The 23,584-nt window shown below is 36.9% G+C and overlaps 2 protein-coding genes and 1 pseudogene across 2 annotated transcripts; all 3 read left to right on the plus strand.

The window, feature by feature from the left end:
* The first annotated feature begins 274 nt into the window (after positions 1-274).
* Positions 275-9,301, plus strand: LOC133868168 (uncharacterized). The gene is made up of 5 exons (XM_062304990.1): positions 275-1,325; positions 1,418-1,675; positions 1,758-1,863; positions 1,960-2,552; positions 9,247-9,301. Exons 1-5 carry the CDS (start codon positions 292-294, stop codon positions 9,299-9,301), a joined length of 2,046 nt encoding a protein of 681 aa, XP_062160974.1. The 5' UTR covers positions 275-291.
* Positions 9,302-12,232: 2,931 nt separating this feature from the next.
* Positions 12,233-15,477, plus strand: LOC133868170 (cytochrome P450 71D8-like). Its single transcript, XM_062304993.1, has 3 exons — positions 12,233-12,888; positions 12,948-13,143; positions 15,463-15,477. The coding sequence occupies exons 1-3, from the start codon at positions 12,263-12,265 to the stop codon at positions 15,475-15,477; spliced, it is 837 nt and encodes a 278-aa protein (XP_062160977.1). The 5' UTR covers positions 12,233-12,262.
* Positions 15,478-18,192: 2,715 nt separating this feature from the next.
* On the plus strand, positions 18,193-20,428 carry LOC133868660 (cytochrome P450 71D8-like; annotated as a pseudogene).
* Positions 20,429-23,584: the final 3,156 nt, after the last annotated feature.

Raw genomic sequence — 23,584 nt, forward strand, 5'->3', positions numbered from 1 at the left:
TTTATGGCAGAGAGTAGGAACGTCCGGCTTGGTTTGACAGCAGATGGATTTAATCCATTTGGGAACATGAGCACATCCCACAGCACATGGCCCGTAATGCTTGTGCCGTACAATTTGCCACCTTGGATGTGCATGAAACAGTCGTCCTTCATCCTTTCCATGGTTATCCCTGGACCGAGCTCACCAGGTATGGATATTGATGTTTACCTTCAGCCATTGATTGATGAGTTGCTGGAACTGTGGAATGTAGGGGTACGAACATTTGATGCTTCAAAGAAGGAAAATTTTATTATGCGATCTCAGTTGATGTGGACGATAAACGACTTTCCAGCGTATGCAGATTTATCTGGTTGGCCTAACAGGGGTGCGAAGGCATGTCCTTGCTGTATGCAATCGACGCGTTCTATACGCTTAAAGAACGGATGCAAATTTTGCTATATGGGGCACAGGAGATATCTGCCGCCTGAACATCTGTGGCGGCTTAACAGGAGGACATTTGACGGTACTGAAGAATTTGACAGCGCCCCGATTGTGCCATGCGGATACGAGGTTCTCCAACAGTTGGACGGAGTTGCGTTTGGGGATGAGACCGCGGGTAAGAAGAAGAAACGGAAGAAGCGGAAGAAGGGTGCAGGGAGTTCCGATGTTATATGGAAGAAGAAAAGTATATTTTTCAGATTGCCGTATTGGGAAGACAATTTGCTTCGGCACAATCTTGATGTTATGCACATAGAGAAAAATGTCATGGACAATATACTTGGCACTATTTTGGATATAAAAGGGAAAACGAAGGACAACTTGGCAGCTCGGCTGGACTTGCAGGAAATGGGGTTGAGACCTAAGTTGCATCCGTTCACGGCCGCCAATGGTAAAACGTATATTCCCGCTGCCTGTCACACCATGACTAGAGAGGACAAAGAAAGTTTTCTGAAGGTTCTTCGAAATGTAAGGGTCCCGGACGGATACGCCTCGAACATTTCACGATGTGTTCGGCTGAAGGACCGTACAATTTCCGGGTTGAAGAGCCACGATAGCCACATACTGATGCAACAGCTTCTTCCAATTGCACTGCGTAAGTCATTGCCTGATAAAGTTGTTAGACCTCTTGTGGAGATTTCGGCATTTTTTAGAGGCATATGCTCAACAAAGCTATCACAAGAAGATATGGACCGACTGCAGGGTGACGTCTGTATCACTTTGTGCAAACTAGAACAGATATTCCCTCCAGGGTTTTTTACGAGCATGGTCCACTTGGTCGTGCATCTTGTGCGCGAGTGTAGACTCGGCGGACCCGTGCAGTATAGATGGATGTACCCGGCGGAGAGGTAAAATTCAGCGTAATATGTAAATATATAATTTGATTTAAATGTAACCATAATTGACGACAATTAAATTGTCGTGTATGTGTGTACACCAGGAGTCTGGGGCATTTCAAGTCTACTGTGCGCAATAAAGCGGCTCCTGAGGGGTGCATTGCGGAGGGGTACATAGCGACCGAGCTGGTAACGTTCTGTTCAAGGTATCTGAATAACGCACCAACATTCCACAACAGACCTCAGAGGAATCCTGATGGATCCAAGGGGGCGGGCACGCGTGTTACCCTGAACCGGTTGATAATGCACCAGATTCATCGTTATATTGTGTTCAACTCTGAAGAGTTTCACAATTTGCGGACGTAAGTAGTGTTTATATATTTAACAGAATTCGAATAACGCATCTAATTGATTTTACTACATAATTGTATACGCTGAATGTAGGATGCACAAAGACGCGCTTAGGCGATCATGCACTAGAGGTCGCATTACGGAGGCTCTTATTGAAGCAGAACATCATGAGCAGTTCTGCGAATGGTACCCTGCATATGTAAGGAAATAGTTGTAATTTTTAAGTTGGATAAAGTTATGCGGGTTCAATATAATTACCCAATACACGTGTTTAATATTTGTAATTATAACATAGGTCGATGGCCTTGACGATCAACGTAGGGAGGAATTGGGCCACAACTTGGTTATGCGTTGTAGAGGGCTGAAGGAGACAGCGGTCAAGTACAACAGGTACGTGGTAAATGGGAAATTGTTTCGCACGCTTGCCCATGATGTGGGAAGGAGGACTCAGAACAGCGGCGTATGTGTTCCTACCGTTGAAGGCGAAACGTACTACGGGCAGTTAACCGATATAGTTGAGGTCGAGTACTATGACAGGACTACGTACGTCCTATTTAAGTGCAATTGGGCAGACCCCACGATGGAAAGAGGATTCACAATAGACGAGTATGGCCTAGTGTTTGTCAACTTCAATCACCTCGTCCACAGGGGAGAACTGATTCAGGACGAGCCGTACGTGCTTACATCTCAGGTGGATCAAGTATTCTACGTCGAAGATGGAAGGAACCCAAATTGGGTTTGTGCGGTTAGGACCAAACCGCGCAACGTGTACGACGTTGGCCAGGGGGATGGGAGTAATGAGGATGGTACAACCTACCATGAGTGCGTACCGCTCGTACTAGCCACTGATGACCTACCTGATACGAATGATGAATTCGAGTACGACAGGCCCGATATTGATCCGATTGAAGCTCCCGTGATACAATGATTGATGTATTTCTTGTGAGTATAATTAGCTTGAACTCAACACACTTGACTGATATATAAATTGTTTGTACAATTCGCTTGAACTGAATAAGGGTTTCTATTATTATATGCAAATTTCGTTGTATAATTTGCATATTCATTAAAAATATATTACAAAAAATATTCTAATTAATTTGTCTACATTTATTCGCAGGTATTGATGGACCAGGGACGCCATCCTTATGCATATCGGGCACCTCGCCCACCCGTGCCCCCCATGACCACGCCCACTGATTCGACGCCAGTATATACTGCGGCGTGGCCACCCCACCCAGACGGGGCTTATAGACCATTGTTGCCGGGTATGGTGGCCGTGCCCACGTCAGATCACGGGCAGACCAGCACAGCTGGAGTTGGCAGCTCTCCATTGTCGGAGCCGCCGACATTATCTCAGTTAGGGTTCACCCAACCGGGTAACGCCTATCGATGGTGGGTGCAAGAGGGGGTGGGGTCACAGGGTTATGCGCCGTACTTTCCGTATACGTATAGTCGACCTATGACGTGTAACCCTGATAGTGAGACGCAGGATTGTAGATTTCCACTGTCACAGACCGGGGAGATGCAGATGCCGGCTGTGGGGTTGGGACAGATACCGGCACAGGCGGCGATGCAGGGCCAGATTTTGGGGCCGAGACAGATGCCAGCATCGGGGGCGAGTCAGGGCCCGGGGCAAGTAGAGAGGCAGATGCCGTTACCTGGTGAGAGCCAGATGCCGCTTTCCGGTGAGAGTCAGATGCCGCTTTCCGGTGAGAGTCAGATGCCAGATGTGGGGGGGAGCCAGACTACCCATGAGGAGGACGTTGCGATGTTGGGTACCGATCAGTTGGCCCCCGGTAGCCCCCAGGGTATGGATTCAGATGATGATCAGCATCCTCCACCAGCCGGAGAGGTTGGCGAGGAGGTTGCAGGCGACCCAGCGACGCAGCACATAGGGACTGGGCAGATTCGGTTGATGGGTAAGTACATATGTAGACATCCTTAAAACTCATATTATGTTACCAAAATATTTTTTTTGGTTTGGAAAAAAATAACTATTTGATTACATTTTGTTTATATATGTGTGTGTGTGTTATTTAATGTTAACCAATTAAATTAATGTTGAATATATTTTTTCATTAGGGTACAACCCAGACGGGACCATTTATTATGAGGTGATTGACGACCCAGCGAGAAACTGGGTGCTCCCGAGGGGGAAGAAGGTTGTATTGCAGTACAATGCTGCTATACAACCTGTAGGACGAGCCTGCAATCGTTTTCGGCGGGAAGTGGGCAAGATGATCAGGAGTGGGTCCTACATACACATGCGGGACGAATGGGCGAGGGTAAATAGGCAGATTAAGCAGGCAATGTGGAACGCACTGATGGTATGTTTATGAATATAATTTAATTATTTATTTGAATTAAACTTGAGCTTAATGTTTAGGTTGAAGTTTTTAAACCTATAATGCTTTGATTGAAATGTGCAGGAGGAGTTCTATCTACCTGTATCAGTTGACATGCGCAGGGCACAACAGGAGGCGTGGAATGATATTGGACGTAAGCACCGCTCGTGGAAGTCGAGGTTCAAAACCCAACTAGGAATTGGAGACGGTGACACGCCCGAGAGTATCCGTGCGAGAATGCCGGAGAAATTTTTTGAGCAGTATGATGCAGAAGATGTAGAATTCCTGCTGAGAGATTGGTGCAGAGAGCATAAAATCGTATGTAGGCCAAAAAATTGTCAACTATTTTTTAATAACAGTTCATTTAATTTTAGTTTTAATTTAAGTGTGTCAATTGTTACATGTTTACTTTCATGTTCAATGCGTAGGCAACCTCTGAACGGATGAAGAGGTTGCGGGAGCGGAATGACCTACCCCATTGTGCGGGATCTAAAAGTTATGCCAGATTTAATCACGAGGAGGTAATTAAATATATATGTTTATGTTTTTAATATTTGTTGGTAATTGTTTTTCTTTTTCTTTTTCTTTAAACTATTTTTATCGCTATCTGTTTGTTATATATGTCAACTGCATGACGACAGGCATGTACATCTGGCACGCCCCCCACTCGCGCCGCGTCGTTCGTGAAGACCCACACAAAGAAGGACGGCACTTTCCTGAACGACCGTACACGGGTCTTATGCGTATGCTACTGATTTAGTTTACTAATATTTTTAAATTATGTGTGATATGTCATTATTCAATATATGACTTTTTCATGTTGACGACGTACAGGAGAGGATGACGCAGAGTTTAGCCAGTGATCCAGCCGCCACGCAAAGCGTCTCCGCAGACACGGTGCGTTGGGCACCGAACGACGCTTACGAACAGGCGATTGGGAGGCCTGAGTATGCAGGGAGGGTTCGGCAGGTTGGCCCGAACGTCACACCTGTTCGAGGGACATGTTTTTCATATAGGCCTCGGTCACAGGGGGGACCATCTCAGGGGACGTCTCGGGATTGGGCCGAACAGTCTCGGAAGATGGAAGAGATGCAAGCGGAGCTACATGCTGAGCGAGCGAGGAATGACCGTTTGGAGCAGCGCGTGCAACAGTTCGACGGCATAGAGCAGCGCTTGCGAGAGATGGAGGTCTTCATGTCCTCCATGGCAGTACCAGCACCATGTGTTGGTAATCAGTCTTCTCCTGCACACGTAGGTAGTACGTCGTCCGTTGGTAGTGCATCTGCAGGTATGGTTTATATTGTGTATAGGACAAAATTAATTTCAATTTGTTTTCATTACCCCTTTAATTTTGCAAGTAATATTATATACTTTAATTGTCTATATTATTTGCAGGTAATTCGACAACGGTTGGTACGTTGTCGCCTGTTGGACGACAGCTGAGCCAGCACTCCACTGTCGCTACACCTTCGCCCGCTACACCATTCATTGCGCAGCAATCGCCGGTGGGCGAGAACACGCCTGGGACGGTACCTCGTGATTCGCAGAAACGCCTTTCAGATTTGTAGATATTTTGTGTAATTATTTTTTGTTCGTAAATATTTGCTTGTTAACGAATATGTTATTAATTATTTGTTTGTGTAGTATGATTTCGTGTTGGTTTTGGGTAAAATAAATGCTGCGTTATTTGTGGTCGAAAATTACAAAATTTGAAAAATTCAAAAAAAAATTTAATTAACCCAAATAAATTTTATAAAACAATAAAAAATTTATTTTTTTTTAAAAAAAAACTAAATTCAGTTTTTTATTTAATTAAAATTTTTATTTAATTTTTTAATTGTATTTTTATTTTAATTAAAAATACAATTAAATAATTAAATAAAAATTTTAATTAAATAAAAAACTGAATTTAGTTTTTTTTTTAATTAAAAACATTTTGACACGTGTATCGGAATACACGTGTCAAATTTGACATGCGTATTCCGATACACGTGTCAAAATGTTTTGACACGCGTATTTGGAATACGCGTGTCTAATTTGACACGTGTATTCCAATACACGTGTCAAAACATTTTGACACGCGTATTGGAATACGCGTGTCAAATTTGACACGTGTATTCCAATACACGTGTCAAAACATTTTGACACGCGTATTGGAATACGCGTGTCAAATTTGACACGTGTATTCCGATACACGTGTCAAAATGTGCAGTTTGTAACATGCACATTTGACACGCGTAATACGCGTGTCAAAGTACACGTGTCTAAATGTTTGACACGTGTACGACACTGTACATGTGTCAAACTGCACGTGGCTATTTCATACCATTTTTGTAGTGTAATTAAGGGGCATGGAAGACTGGAAGTTGGCCTCCTATAAGAAATTTGCACAACTTGATAGGATCACTACTACATCGTTTTCATGCCCATAAATACCAAGAAAAAACAAAATAAGGGGCATGGAAGACTGAAAGTTGACCTCATAATTAAGGGGCACAGAAGAGTCAGGAAGACTGAAAGTTGGATTGAACAAAATAAGGGGCATGGAAGACTGGAAGTTGGCCTCCTATAAGAAACTTGTACAACTTGATAGGATCACTACTACATCGTTTTCATACCCCATAAATACTAAGAAAAAACAAAATAAGGGGCATGGAAGACTGAAAGTTGGTCTCATAATTAAGGGGTATGGAAGATTGGAAGACTGGAAGTTGGCCTCTTAAGCTTATAGGAAACTTGCACAACTTGAGAGGATCACTAGATTGACTACTACATCAGCTATCTTGGTATTATTCTTGCATCAACAAGTTTAATTGCGGATTTTTGATAGGCTCGTGTCCATTACAGCTTTAAAATGCGTTGTATTAAAGATGGTGTGAATATACAATAAGCACATCCTTATTCTTATACTCAGGCGATGTAAGACGTCATGTACGTCTTCTTCTTTTTTTTCTTTTTTTCTTTTTTTTTTTTTATTACTTCCACCCGCCCTCTCTTTATGTGTACCTAGTAGGAGTTAGTCAAATGGACCACTGTGTAGATATGATACGTTTACAATTTTTATACAACTATAACAATTTACTTCAAGCTAACCACTGAATTTGTTTTCTTACATGTAAATTCTTCATATGTAGCTAATGGTTAATTTTTTTTTTTTAAAAAAAAAAATGTTAAAATTATACAAAAATTACATAAAAGTCGCAAGCTTATCATATATCTCTCTCCAACACGTTGTCTTATAAAGGACTTCAAATGGGTCTCCATCCTACTAACTCCAAATGCAATTAATTAAGTCGATCTGCTGAAGTCAGTACTGGCCGTTCAATATCTTCGTCCGCATGTTAATATAATAAGATATCAGAGAAGAACAGATCACACTATCGACATCAATTTATTCAACCATCCTTGAGGATATCATCTTTCTTTACCATTAAAGCACCTTTAGCTATTTTTATAACTCTATCTTTGACTAAATAACTATAGTCCAAAAGAATCCAATATACTTGAGAATATCATATTTTTCTTAAGAGCTCCGAAACATATTTAACATTTTTAATTGTCTCACAACCCCATCAAACATCATGATTTTATGGTTACATATCTTTTTATTACTTCCACCCGCCCTCTCTTTACGTGTACCTAGTAGGAGTTAATCAAATGGACCAAGTGTAGATATAATACGTTTACAACTTTTGTATAACTGTAACAATTTATTTCAAACTAACTACTGAATTTGTTTTTTTACATGTAGATCTTTCATATCTAATAGTTAATTTTTTATTTTTAAAAAAAAAAAATTATTAAAATTGTACAAAAATGACATAAAAGTCGTAAACTTATCGTATATATATCTATCTCGAACACATGTGGTCTTATAAAGGACTTCAAATGGGTCTCCGGCCTACTAAGTCCAAATGCGCGCAATTAAGTCGATCTGCTGAAGTCAGTACCGGCCGTTCAATATCTTCGTCTGCATGGTAATATAATTAGATATCAGAGAAGAACAGATCACACCCGATATCAATTTATTCAACCATCCTTGAGGATATCATATTTCTATCTTCTTTCTTTACTACTAAAGCACCTTTAGCTATTTTTATAACTCTATCTTTGACTAAATTAAATAACTATAGTCCAAAAGAATCCAATATACTTGAGAATATCATATTCTTGTTAAGCTCCTAAACATATTTAACATTTTAAATTGTCTCACAACCCTATCAAACATCCTGATTTTATGGTTACATATTTTAATTGTCTTACAACTAGCATCATTTGTAACAATACATCTCCAACGACATAATATTATTTACTTGACTTCTTATGAAGTCAATCTTCTTAGTACTACTTTTGTAACAACACGCTTAACTACAAATTTTTGATAAGCTTGTGTCTATTACGGCTTTAAAACGCGTTTTGTTAAAAATTGTATGAATATACAATAAGCACATCCTTATTCTCATACTCAGGGCGATGTAGGACGTCATGTACGCTTTTTTCTTTTCTTTTTATTACTTCCACCCACCCTCTCTTTACGTGAACCTAGTAGGAGTTAATCAAATGGACCATAGTGTAGATATGATACGTTTACAACTTTTATATAACTGTAACAAATTATTTTAAACTAATCACTAAATCTGTTTTCCTACATGCAGATCTTTCATATCTAATAATAATAATAAAAAAAATCTTAAAATTATACAAAAATTACATAAAAGTCGTAAACTTATCGTATATATATCTATCTCGAACACATGTGGCCTTATAAAGGACTTCAAATGGGTCTCTGTTACGGTCCTCCGTAACGAGGGATGGAAGATGGTGATTTGGATGTGAAAGTGCGTGGGATAGTAGGGTATTCGAGGTACCCTGAGCCTCCTAAAGTTAGGATTATTCGAGAAACCCTAAAAAACTCCTAAACAACTACAAGAGTTGAATTATAATTTTCTGCTTGTTTATGCATTCTTCAATACCCCTATTAATAGGGTTACAAGGCTAGAATTACGGAATGATAATTAAATAAATATTACAAAACCCTAAATAATAAATATTAATTCTAAAGGGAGACAAATCCCTTATTTTCCTATTGGAGATATTGCTTTAAGAGCAACACTCCTTATTTACCTAACGATAATAATAATCTACGACTCTTACCTTATTTAAAAACCTAACCTAATTATTCTATTAAAGAGAGCATTAATATAATTTCTATAATACCCTTCTCCTTATTATAGGTACATAACAGTCTCCGGCCTACTAACTCCAAGTGCAATTAAGTCGATCTGCTGAAGTCAGTACTGGCCGTTCAATATCTTCGTCTGCATGGTATTATGATAAGATATCAGAGAAGAACAGATCACACTATCGACAATTCGACATCAATTTATTCAACCATCTTGCCACGCGCATGGAAATGTGAGATGATAGCTTGGCGTAGCAGTTGGCCCAGAGAAAAAAGTAACAGTACACTACAAAAAAACTCTACAATTGGCCGCGTGTCTACAGTACCTGTTACTATAGACACGCGTCCAATTAGCCACGTGTATACAGTACACGTGGCTAGAAGTATGAGCATCACAGTTGGCCGCGTGTAATTAATTACACGCGGCCAACTAGACACGTGTAATTTATACACGCGGCCAATTGGCCGCGTGTATTTTTTACACGCGTCCAGTTGGCAGCGTGTATTTAATACACGTGGCCAATTGTTTTTATCAAATATATATTAATAAAAACAAATTTTATTAAGTTTTGTATATGGCCACGTGTATTAAATACATGTGGCTAATTGTTTTTATTAAATATATATTAATAAAAGTAAATTTTATTATGTATATATACGTATAAGATAATTGGCCGCGTGGCCTAAAGCCACGCGGCCAGAATTTGTGAAGATAGCAGTGGCGCGCGGGAATTGTCCCGCGCGCCACTGCACAGTAATTTCAAATGAAAAAAAAAAAAATTCGTTAAATACATGCATGTTCTGATGTTCTCTCTCTCTGTATCGCTCTCTCTCTCTCTCCTCTGTATCTCTCTGTCTCTCGCTCTCTCTGTCTCCTCTGTATCGCTCTCTCTCTCTCTATCTCTCTCTCTCTCTCTCTCTCACGGTGTGTTCTCTCTGTACCGCTCTCTCTCTCTCTCTGTACCGCTCTCTCTCTCTCCTCTGTATCGCTCTCTCTCTCTCTCTCTGTCTCTCGCTCTCTCTCTCTCTCTCTCTCTCTCTCACAGTGTGTTCTCTCTCTCTCTGTATCGCTCTCTCTCTCTGTATCTCTCTCTCTCTCTCTCTGTCTCTCGCTCTCTCTCTCTGTCTCTCTGTCTCTCTGTCTCTCACTCTCTCTCTCTCACAGTGTGTTCTCTCTCTCTCTGTATCTCTCTCTCTCTCTGTGTCTATCTCTCTGTATCTCTCTCTCTCTGTCTCTCTCTGTATCTCTCTCTCTCTCTCTCTCTCTCTCTCTCTCTCTCTCTCTCTCTCTCTCTCTCTCTGTATCTCTCTCTCTCCCTACTGAACTTGCTCGTACGTGTTTTCCTCTTCAATTTTTTTTTTTTTTCAGTTATTATATTTTTTTTCCTCTAAAAGTAAAGAATTAAATTAAAAATACAATCAATTATTTAAAAAATAATTAAATACAGATTTAAATTAAATAAAAAATTATTATTTTTTTAAAAAAAAAAAACATATTGCCACGTGTATAATAATACACGCGGCCAACTGTTGGCGGCGTGTATTAAAATACGCGCGGCCAACTGTTGGCCACGTGTATTTTAATACACGCGGCCAATTGGCCGCGCGTATTTTAATACACGCTGCTAATTGGCCGCGCGTATTAAAATACACGCGGCCAATTGTGCAGTTAGTGTCAACCGGATCCACTGCGTGTATTTACGTGGCCACTTGCACGCGGCCAACAGTTCGCCACGTGTACAGTGACCGTACACGTGGTGAACTGCAAGTGGCGAAAAACAATTTTTTTTGTAGTGGTATTAGGATGGCAAAGGATACGTAAATTTAATAATGATTTTAAAAAGTGAAAAAAAAAATAGAATGAACATGAAAAGAAATAAATCATTTCGAGTACCTATTATATTACCAGCGTAGACAACACGATATGGTGCAAAGAGGAAAGGCATGCATGAAAAACTACCCCGGCCCATCCCAAAGAAAGACAAAATCAATTTATGTATCTCTGACCCGTCACCTAAAACTCATTTCAATGGCAGATGAAATATCTTTTATATATATATATCTATAAACCTTAACCTTAAGTGTATATACCTACTATATATAGACATAAACCCTAACCCTAAGTGTATCTTTTTATATATATCTATAAACCTTAACCTTAAGTGTATATACCTACTATATATAGACATAAACCCTAACCCTAAGTGTATCTTTTATATATATTTATAAACCTTAACCTTAATTGTATATATCTACTATATATATCTATAAACCCTAACCTTAAGTATATAAATGTATATAGTTTATAAACTGTTTATATATATATATATATATAGGATTTTTAACTTTGTTCGAACTATTTTTTTTTTTTTAATGTAAATGGTGTAAAAAACCAAATCTTAATTTGGTGTTATATATATATAAATATAGTACCGAATTTGGTTTAATTATGCATTTAGTACAATGTATAAATAAGTATACTATTTACAGTACATACATTTATGTAAATGCATATAGTACAATATGTAAATCGATCCTAAGTATAGTATTTACATATATGGTACAAATATAATTATAAGATTATGATATATATATATCATAATCTTAACTATATATAGTTAAGAAAGTAATTTTTTTTTAAGATCTTAAATACAATATTTTTCATTTTTAATATAAATTTGGCCAAAAAAAAAAAATCACATTTGGCCACGTATACTTATTACACGTGGCAAAATATGGCCGCGTGTAATAATGCACGTGTCCGGGTGGACGCGTGTAATTTATACACGCGTCCAATTGGCCGCGTGTAATTAGTTACACGTGTCCAAGCATGACCCGAATACCCCTAGCCACGCGTACCGTATACACGTGGCTAATTGGGCGCGTGTCTACAGTAACAAGTACTATAGACACGCGTCCAACTGTAAGGTTTTTTTGTAGTGGTAGGCTTTGTTTGGCTTTTTGCTTGCACCAATAGTAAATGTTTTACCACTATAAATTTGTAACGTTCGTCAGTGAAAGAAATTGGTGGAACAATCACTTGTTTAATTAATTCTCTCCTTTCTGTGATGATGGTGCTCCAATATTCCAGGGCTCTCACCACTTTCCTTCTTTTCCTCTCTTTGGTTTGGCTGTTAAGGCTATTTAAAAGATCCAAAGGTCAGAAATTGCCCCCGGGGCCGTGGAAGTTACCTCTTATAGGAAACTTGCACAACTTTGTAGGATCATCTCTACCACACCGTGCTCTCAGAGAACTAGCCAGGAAACATGGACCTCTCATGCACCTTCAACTGGGTAAAGTTTCTGCACTTGTGGTATCATCCCCCAAGATGGCCAGCAAGTTCATGAAAACGCATGACCTTGCCTTTGCATCGAGGCCACTATTTCTCGCCCCTAAAATTATGACCTACGGTGGCTCAGACATTGGCTTTTCTCCATATTGTGATTACTGGAGGCAAATGAAAAAAGTCTGCGTGCTGGAACTCTTAAGTGCCAAGAGGGTCCAATCCTTCTCTTCTCTTCGAGAAGAAGAAGTTCATAATCTCATTGAGTCCATCCACTCATCTTCAGGGTCTCCAATCGATTTAAGTCAACATATTTTCACTTCGACGACTACTATTTTATGTAGAGCAGCATTTGGTAGCAAATACAAAGATCAAGATGCATTTCTGTCATTGACGAAACTACTTCCTTGGCAAGTGGGTTTGAGTTGGCTGATTTGTTCCCTTCACAGAAAATTGTTCATTTGATTAGTGGGACGAAAGCTAAGCTAGGGAAGATTCATGGGAAGATTGACAAGATCTTGGAGAACATCATCCATGAGCACAAGGAGAACCAGAAGAGTGCATCAACAGAGCAGGAAGATCTTGTTGACGTCCTTTTAGGCCTTCAGAAAAGTGGTACACTTGAGTTCCCAATCACAACAAACAACATCAAGGGCGTCATTTTGGTTAGTATTTCTGCTATAATCCTTGGGTTAAGTCACTTTAATTGTTTTTGTCATCATCATATTTTTCTTCCGTTAAAAAGAAGGACAATTAGTTATAATTCCTGATATTTCATTATTTTTGTAAAAATGTATCCAAATTCTAAAATGTGACAATTTAGGGTATTCATTTTTCAACTTTTTTCAATTTCAACCGTCTGTTAAAATTTTTCGCTAATTCCTATCAAAAATCTCAAAATACCCCTCTTTTTTTTTTAAAGAAAAAAATTGCTACGATTTAGGTGTTGATCAAAATTTAACGGAATTTGCAAAAATACCTGTCTGAATCTTTGAAAAAAATTATTATTATTATTTTTTTATAAAAATAAATACAAGAGTATTTTAGGAATTTTTATAGGATTTAACCAAAAATTCTAATGGACGGTTGAAATTGAAAAAAATTGAAAGATGGCTACCCTAAATTAACTCTTTTTAAAGTTTGTATATTTTTTGCAAAATTGATGACATATGAAACTTTCCCTAAAAAGAATCTGTAGCTATTACTTATCAAAAAAAAAAAAAAAAAAAATGAATCTGTAACTATTCTTTATAAATCACCGTCGTCCCAAAAGCGGTGTCCTGTTCCATGCATTAATTGATTCTAGAAAATTTATTTGATGGCTAGGATTTGTATTTTTGTTTGTTTTATTTTTCAGGTTTTTCTAATTATATTAGAACTTTTTTCTTTTTGGGTTTTCCTATTAACTTTAACTTTTGTACTCTTCTATATGTATTTATTGAGTAGAGACCGAATGAGATAAAAATGTGTTCCCGTAACCAAGATGTCATCAACATAAATTAAAATGAACTAGTGTTAATTGAGAGCCATGATGAAGAACAAAATAGGGTTGCATCACACTAGCGTAGTCCATATATATGATATTATATATGCAAATTAAGAGAAAGGGCATGAAAAACTGCCCCGTATATATATAACAAGCTAAGAAATTAAAACAAAATAATTAAGGGGCATGGAAGACTGGAAGTTGGCCTCTTATAGGAAACTTGCACAAAATAAGGGGCATGGAGGACTGGAATTTGGCCTCTTATAGGAAACTTGCACAAAATAAGGGCATGGAAGACTGGAACTTGGCCTATCATAGGAAACTTGCACAAAATAAGGGCATGGAAGCTAAGACTGGAAGTTGGCCTCTTATAGGAAACTTCCACAACTTGAGAATTACATATTAAAGTTCCCCAATATCATGGAATAAATTATGAATAATCATATTAAGGTCATGTCATATATTTCTCATTTAGAATTACATAGATGATAACATGCATTTCCCAAAAAAAATAAAATAAAGGTATGTCTTAATATTTCTCAAAAATTATTATTTTAAAGCTCATTGGAATTAAATACAAAAAAAAAAAAAATAATAAAAATAAAAATAAATCCAATTAATTAAAATTTCAACCATATTTATACATGTTATTTTATATATATATATATATATATATATATATATATATATATATATTGAGAGAGAGAGAGTAGTCACACAGAAAATTCCAATACAAAAATTCACATGGAATAATCACACAAAAATTTAACAAAAATTAGTGGAGATCGAAAACATTTCATTTCATCTGTTGGGAATAACCCCATCTGGCCCGGTCCATCCTTGAGGATATCATATTTCTATCATCTTTCATAACCACTAAAGCACCTTTAACTATTTTTATAACTCCATCTTTGACTAATTAAATAACTATAGTCCGAAAGAACCCAAGATACTTAAGAATATCATATTTTTCTTAAGCTCCGAAACATATCTAACATTTTTAATTGTCTTACAATCCCATCAAACCTCTTGATTTTTATGGTTACATATTCTAATTGTCTTACACCTAGCATCATTTGTATAACGACACATCTCCAACGACATAATATTATTCGTTTTTTACTCTTCCGAACCAAACTTCTTATGAAGTCAATCATCCTGGTACGTACTGCTCTCTCATTAACACGCTTAATTAACTGTAAATTTTTGATAGGCTCGTGGCCATTATGGCTTTAAAACGTTTTATGTACGTTCAAAATGGTGCGAATATACAACAAGCACATCCTTATTCTTATACTCAGGCGATGTAGGACATCATGCATATACGCTTTTTTTTTTTTTTTTTTTTTTATTACTTCCACCTGCCTTCTCTTTATGTACATGTTCCTAGTAAGAGTTAGTCAAATGGATCATGGTGTAGATATGATACGTTTACAACTTTTGTACAACTATAATAATTTTTTTTAAATAATCATTAAATCTATTTTTCTATATGTAGATCATTCGTATCTAATAGTTAATTTTATATAAAATTAAAAATTATACAAAAATTAGACAAAAATTATATAAAAATCGTACGCATATATATCATAGATCCATCTCGAACACATGTGGTCTTATAAAGGACTTCAAATGGGTCTCCGGTCTACTAACTCCAAATGCAATTAAGTCCATCTGCTGAAGTCAGTACTGGCCGTTCAATATCTTCGTCTGCATATATGGTAATATAATAAGATATCAGAGAAGAACAGATCACTATCAATTTATTCAACCATCTTGCCACGCGCGTGGAAATGAAAGATGATCTAGAGAAAAAAGTAAAAAGGATGGCGAAGGATATATACATAAATTTAGTAATGATTTTAAAAAGTGAAAATAATAATAGAATGAACATGAAAAGAAATCAATCATTTTGAGTACCTATTATATTAATTATCAGCGTAGAGAAGTGGCTTGTAATGCTAGCTAGAATAGTGAAATTTTTTTTATTATTTATATACTTTTTCTCATTTTTTTATATTTTTCAATAACAATCAACATCAAAATATTTTTACTTTTTTCACATTTTATATCACATCAATAATTTTTATTATTATTATTCAAATAAAAAAATCACTAAAATACAAAGTCTCTTCACTTTTCTATACAAATTTTTTTACTTTATATCACATCTACCACTTTTTACTAACTCTAAAAATAACAACCCATTATTTTGGCCTGGCAAGGCACTTGCCAAACAAAGCCATTATGTAGAGAGGAAATACATGAAAAAGTGCCCCATACCAATGGTTGATTTTTTATTTTTTATTTTTTTAAAAAAAGTTAGTTAAAATTGTACAAAAATTATATAAAAGCCATAAACGTATCATATATCTAGGGTTCAATATAATTCAACCCCCCGAAGTTGTCAGCCATTTTTAATTTGACTACTACAGTTTAAAAATTTGCATTATGCCCCTAAAAAAGTTTCAAAAATTTTCAATGCAGGCATTCCGTTTGATTTGACCGTCAAATCAAACAGAATTTTGACAACTCCAAAATGACATCGTGTTGCCCTTTTGGGAACACCCAATAGGAAGCTGACACGTATCCATTAAAATAAAAATAAAAATAAAAATAAAAATTATAAAATCTAATAAAAATAAATAAAACAAAAATATTTGTTTTTTTTCAAAAAAAAAATTATAAAAAATGAAAGAAAATACTAAGGGCCGGGGGCTGCCCAACCCCAACAAAGTTTTTAAAATTTTTAATTCACCCCTAAAGGGCAAAACGACGTTGTTTTGGATTCAGGGTAAAATAGATAAATTTGCCTAAAAAAAATCACATGACACATACGTAGTCAAAATTCAGTTTGGTTTGACAGTCAAACCAAACAAAATGCTTGAATTGAAAGTTTTTTGAAACTTTGAAGGAAGACATTGCAAGATTTTACACTTTATCAGTCAAATTGAAAATAACTAACAACTTCAAAGGAGGAGTTGAATTGTTTTTAACCCAATTGTAGACAGTTTCCGGTTGGTGACGTGTTGATCAGGGATAGGCTGGGATAAGCTATGCCAACGATCCTGCGAAACAATCCTGCAAAATAAAGCTGCGTCGGGGGGTTCCGACAACCCCGCTCCGATGCTTAAGTAAGTGTATGGTTCTGAGAATAAATGCGCAGAATAATGCTAAAAAAGTCTGATTAGCATGTACCTTAGCATTTGAAGGGGTTCTTGTATTTATAGAGGTTGGGGAGCAGTTCAATTAACCTTTCAGTTCGTGCACGAGGCGGTTGGAGGAGACGTGGCCCCGGATGAACGGATATCTCGGGTTCCGCTTGCTTCGGAGGCACCATCGAGTTTCATGACGTGCGTCGTGTCCCTTAGATTCCAGGTATCGCTGAGATATGTGCAGATGTGGATATCAACTAGCATTTGGGTCGCCTATACAGATCAGTTGTGACAGCTTGGGCCCAAGAGGCCTTAACGGGCCCGGGTGGATCGAGCCCCTTTAATATTTGGGCCTGGCCGGGTGGGTCAAAGTGGGCCTACTTCTCGGGTTGGGCCATACGCCCGAGAAGGTCAATATTTTTTCCCAACAGTATTTAACCCATATATCTATCTCGAACACACGTGGGCGTCCTATAAAGGACTTCAAATGGGTCTCCGGCCTACTAACTACAAATGCGAGTCGATCTGTTGAAGTCACTGGCCATTCAATATCTTCGTCTGCATGGTAATATAATAAGATATCAGAGAAGAACAGATCACATTAATTATCTTTTTGAGGTGCAAATTGCCCACGCCTCGCGCGTGGAAATGTGAGATGATAGCTAGGCGGGGCAGTTGGTCCAGAGAAAAAAGTTAAAGGATTAGAAGGATGGCGAAGGATACATAAATTTAATAATGATTTTAAAAAGTGAAAAAAATAATAGAAGGAACATGAAAAGAAATCAAGCATTTCGAGTACCTATTATATTACCAGCGTAGACAACACGATATTATGCAGAGAGGAACGGCATGAAAAACTGCCCCGGCCCATACTAAGAAAGACAAAATCAATTTATTATACCTAAAACTCATTTCAATGGCAGATGAACTGGTACGTAGCCTTTAATTAATTTGTCTGGTTTTTTGCTTGCACCAAAAGTCAATGTTTTACCACTATAAATTTGTAACGTTCGTTAGTGAAAGAAATTGGGGGAACAATCTGTTGTTTAATTAATTCTCTCCTTTCTGTGATGATGGTGCTCCAATATAATATTCCTGGGCTCTCACCGCTTTCCTTCTTTTCCTCTCTTTGGTTTGGCTGTTAAGGCTATTTAAAAGATCCAAAGGTCAGAAATTGCCCCCGGGGCCATGGAAGTTACCTCTTATAGGAAACTTGCACAACTTTGTAGGATCATCAATAGTACACCGTGCTCTCAGAGAACTAGCCAGCAAACATGGACCCCTCATGCACCTTCAAATGGGTCAAGTTTCTACACTTGTGGTATCATCCCCCAAGATGGCCAGCAAGTTCATGAAGACGCATGACCTTGCATTTGCGTCGAGGCCACTATTTCTAGCCCCTAAAATTATGACCTACGGTGGTTCAGACATTAGCTTTTCTCCATATTGTGATTACTGGAGGCAAATGAGAAAAGTCTGTGTGTTGGAACTCCTAAGTGCCAAGAGAGTCCAATCCTTCTCTTCTCTTCGAGTAGAAGAAGTTGATAATCTCATTGAATCCATCCACTCATCTTCAGGATCTCCAATCAATTTTAGTGAACACATTTCCACTTTAACCACTACTATGTTTTGTAGAGCGGCATTTGGTAGCAAATACAAACACCAAGATGCATTTCTATCATTGACCAAGGAAACAGTCTCCTTGGCAAGTGGGTTTGAGTTGGCTGATTTGTTCCCTTCACAGAAAGTTGTTCATATGTTTAGCGGAACGAAAGCTAAGCTAGAGAAGATTCATATGAAGATGGACAAGATCCTGGAGGACATCATTCATGAGCACAAGGAGAACAAGAAGAGTGCATCAGCAGAGCAGGAAGACCTTGTTGACGTCCTTTTAGGCCTTCAGAAAAGTGGTACACTTGAGTACCCAATCACAACCAACAACATCAAGGGCGTCATTTTGGTTAGTATTTATGCTATAATCCTTGGGTTAAGTCATTTCTGTTGTCATCATCATATCTTTTTTCAATTAAAAAGAATCTGTAACTGTTGCTTGATAAATCACCGCTGTCCCAAAAGTGGTTTCCCGGCCCGTTCCATTAATTAACTGATGCAGGAAAGGTTTATATGATGGCTAGGGATTTTATTATTATTATTATTATTATTATTATTTCATGTTTTCTAATTAATTAGGACCTTATTTACTTTTTGGGTTTTCCGCCCTATTAACTTTTGTACTTCTATATTTTTGGATTTTCCTGGAAAGTTTAGGATTTATTTTATATACTTGTTAGGATTTTCTCGTAGCCTTAGGATTAGAATTCATATAATTAACCTAAAGAGAGGTTTGAATGGAATCTTTATTTTATAGTTTCTTTTGTTCTTTCTTTCTTTTGGTGTCCAGAATTTGAGAAAAAAAAGTTTCACACCGTTAATTATATATGTAACTTAAATGGAATGTATATATAATATGAGTTAAAGTCCGAATCCAAAATTATTGCTTTCATAATATGTTAAATTTTAGTTGTTTAAAAAGATTAAGCTTATAAAAATTTACCAAAATAATTAATTAACCATTGTTCTAAAATTTTCAATTTTTTCTAGGACATATTTACTGGAGGAGCAGACACTTCGTCAACCACAATAGCGTGGGCTATGTCAGAAATGATGAGAAACCCTAGAGTGCTCGAGAAGGCACAAGCTGAGATAAGACAAGCCTGCAAAGGAAAGAAAAAAATCGATGAAAAAGACATTCAGAATCTAAGTTACTTGAAGTCAGTAATCAAAGAATCTCTAAGGTTACACCCTCCTGCTGCTTTGTTAATGCCAAGAGAATGTAGAGAAGCATGCGAAATTGATGGATATGAGATTCCCATCAAAACCCAAGTCATGATAAATGCATGGGCCATTGGAAGAGATCCAGCATTTTGGCATGATGGAGAGAGTTTTATACCAGAGAGATTTGATAGTAGTTCAATTGATTATAAAGGGGCTAACTTTGAATATATCCCTTTTGGGGCAGGAAGGAGGATGTGCCCGGGAATTTTATTTGGCGTAGCCAATGTGGAACTTCCTCTTGCTCAACTACTATACCAATTTGATTGGAAACTCCCCGGCAATATGAAACCAGAGGATCTAGACATGATTGAAAACTTTGGTGGTGTTGTCGCAAGGAAAAACAAATTGCATTTGATTCCTACTTCTTTTAGTCCTTCACTTGCCCTTTGACTTTAATTTGAGGCATTATCGATCTGTTATCAACAAGCTCATTAATTTCGCAATTAATTAAGAAGAATAAAGACATGCAGTTTATTTTGGCGAGAATAAAGTATGCTTATTTGGCAAAAATTATGTATTTTTGCTTTTAAAGCATGTAATCTCTAATTAGGTTTTCTCCAAGGAATGTAATATTATTTAATAGGTAGTATTTTTTCTTCTACAGGTAGAAATCGGGGATATTTTCTCTAATTATCGCTATATATAGATTGTAAGGGGTCTTCTATAAGACACCTATAGTGTTTATTGAATAAGAGTATCGTGCAATTTCTTTGGCATATTTCTCGTCATCAAAGGTCTTAAATCTTCTAATACCGTACCACTGGCCATTCCATTATCATTACGGTATTGCTTTTGAATTCGGAATTAGTTCTGTTTGTACGTTATTGCTTTCTAGAATGTGCTTTTTGTTTTAATTTGTTTGAAAAAATCTGACATAAAAAATGAAGTTATTTTTGGTTGTTTATTAACCTTTTTGTTTTGAAATAATAAAAGAAGAAGAAAGAGTACTGTTACCAAATAAAGCATATTGTCTTGATAATAAGTTAGTATATAGTTATTAAGAATGATAATTCATTAATTTGTGGGATGGTTAATTGGTTGGACATTCAAGAGAAGGAAATAAAAGTTTGAAATTTTTGGATTACTTCTGGATAAGCTTGAGTAATCTAATTATATATATATATATATATGCATGTTGAACACAATATATATACTTCCTACCAAGTACGTACACAGACAAACTCCTTCGACGACACAATTAATATGCAAAGGAGTTGAGATCCAGTAAGGCATTGCACTCGATCTGTACAATATTATCTCTTATTTTACACGTACCCCTAGGATAGATGTTAATTAGGATGACGGAATTGCTACTCTCTTGACTAGTACTATAGGGGTGGTTCGGTCCCTCTCTCCAAACTCTCAATTACAGTTTATTTATTTTTTTCGCATAGGCGGTATGCCTGTTTGTCCATTGGTCATCCCAACAATCAACTTGTTATTAACCCTGCATCAGAGTTATTAACAGTATGTAATATACTATTCCTATGCATATAATTAAATAAAGCAGAAATCACAATATTATAAAAAACAACCACGTATGATCCTCAGTGAGTAAGAATACTCACAGTAATTCTTTTGACTTGGAAAGCGTTTACAAATAAATATTCTCTGCAATATAATTTAACACAAATAATAGTGTGAATTAATATAATTCACTAAAAATACGTTTTAACTCTATTATCATTTCTAACCTTTAAACCTTAACATAATCTCCTATTTTCGCTCTAACATTACTACGGCATATAAAATTAGTCAAATTACAGTTTATTATTAATCTTTTATGCAGACATTATTACGACATTTATTAAGGCCTTTAAATATCTATTTATCCACATAGATCTAGTAATACTCATTTTATAAAAATAGGTATAATAGTTAAAACTCAAAATTTTTATAATAAAGTTTCACAACCCAAAATAACATAACTTTTAATTAAATAATATTAAGGCATATATTGTTTCAATTATTCTAACTATCATAGTTACAAAATAATTCCAATTATATAAAATTGAGCAGAGTAACGGCATAAGCATTAATAGTGCCTAATATTACTTTTAAAACATTTGGGCGGCGTAACAGCGCTTTTTGTAAAAACATCATTTTTAATCGGGCATTATAATGACGTATTTTATTACAATTATCCAATCACATATATATTCATATATTTAACTTAGTGCATATATATATATAAAATCTGGCACATGAATATAAAATAACCTTCAGATTATATATATATATATAAGGCCCACACACACATCTTTCATCAATAAGTTATATATATTATATATACACGTATATGTCTCATTTAACTCACACACACCTGTAACACACACAAATATATGTATTTCACACACAACACGTTTTACATTATTTCACACACACACACGTTCCCCATTCAGCACACACATCTTTATATATTACCATATACACACAATTTTCTTCGATAAGGAACTTACTGAGTCTTTCTAAAATAAGTAGGATTTGTCCTCTCCTTTGTTGGATGCTGACCGAGAGTGTGAGAGCCGAGAGGGACAGTGGGTTCTTTGAGAGCTTTTCATTTTCTTATTTTACTAGCACAGAACCGAGAGAGGTATAGAGGGGAGTTTGGGTTGGGTAATTGAGAGAAACAAAGAGTTTTGAGTGAACTTATTTCTGGTTTTTAGGAAGAGTTCCTGCTTCTAATTTATGGGTGAGACAGAAAGAGTTTAGAGAAGAAGAAGGCTGTGCGTGAATGGACAAAGGGACCTCTCTATTTATAGACTACCTCAAGGGTTGAGATCACTTGCAACTGGGACTGATCAACGGCTGGGTGTTCGGTGAAGAAGGCAGCACGTTGTTGATGAGCTGAGGGAGTGAGCTGGGCATGACGTGCGTGAAAGGGGGTTTGCACTGAGCTTGGACGGCTGGATTTCCACCGGGTGGCTCTTGATCAAAGGTTGGGGTAATGGCAAGTGTCCTATGAGCTAGATCGTAGGTGGAAGAAAATCTGCAATTGATAAGATTCTCTTATCTCCAACGGACGAGTGATTAGTTTCTAACTTTTCTCTAACTGAGTTCTCTTTAGTTAGGTATTGATGGTTAAGATTGCTCAAGAGGTAATCAAGGGCTGGAGGTTAATCGTGGGGAGCAAGTTTGAGAGATGAGATATTTTGGTTAAAAGTCAATGAAGGGGAAGAACGAAGAAGCCATGCGTAAATGAGAGCTTCACTTGGGCTCTAAGTTTTGTTCCACATGTGTGGGCTGCTGGGTTGGTTCCATAAGTCTGGGCTGGTTCTTTAAGGTGTAGAATTAAAATGGATGTGGGCTGGGTTGAATTCAAAACAATGGACCCACAAATTACATAACTGAATTTTCGTCCTATTCAGAAGTATAGTTTTTCGCAAGTGTTTCGGGTACTAAATAGAGTCCAACAATTATGAAATTTGGAGGGTAGCTAGAGAACTTCGAGACGAGCGTTCTGGCTTTTGAATCGACCAAAACGGAGTTCGTTTAACCCTATTTTCGTTATTCCAAAGCTTAAGGTCCATTTGAGTTTTTATCAAATTAAAACTATAAATGCTTCTAAATGAATATTCATCCATATTTATTCTTTTACCTTATTATTAGGTCCTAAATCATATTTTAATA

This window comes from Alnus glutinosa, chromosome 5 (assembly GCF_958979055.1).
Source record: "Alnus glutinosa chromosome 5, dhAlnGlut1.1, whole genome shotgun sequence".
NCBI classification, from domain to species: Eukaryota; Viridiplantae; Streptophyta; class Magnoliopsida; order Fagales; family Betulaceae; genus Alnus; species Alnus glutinosa.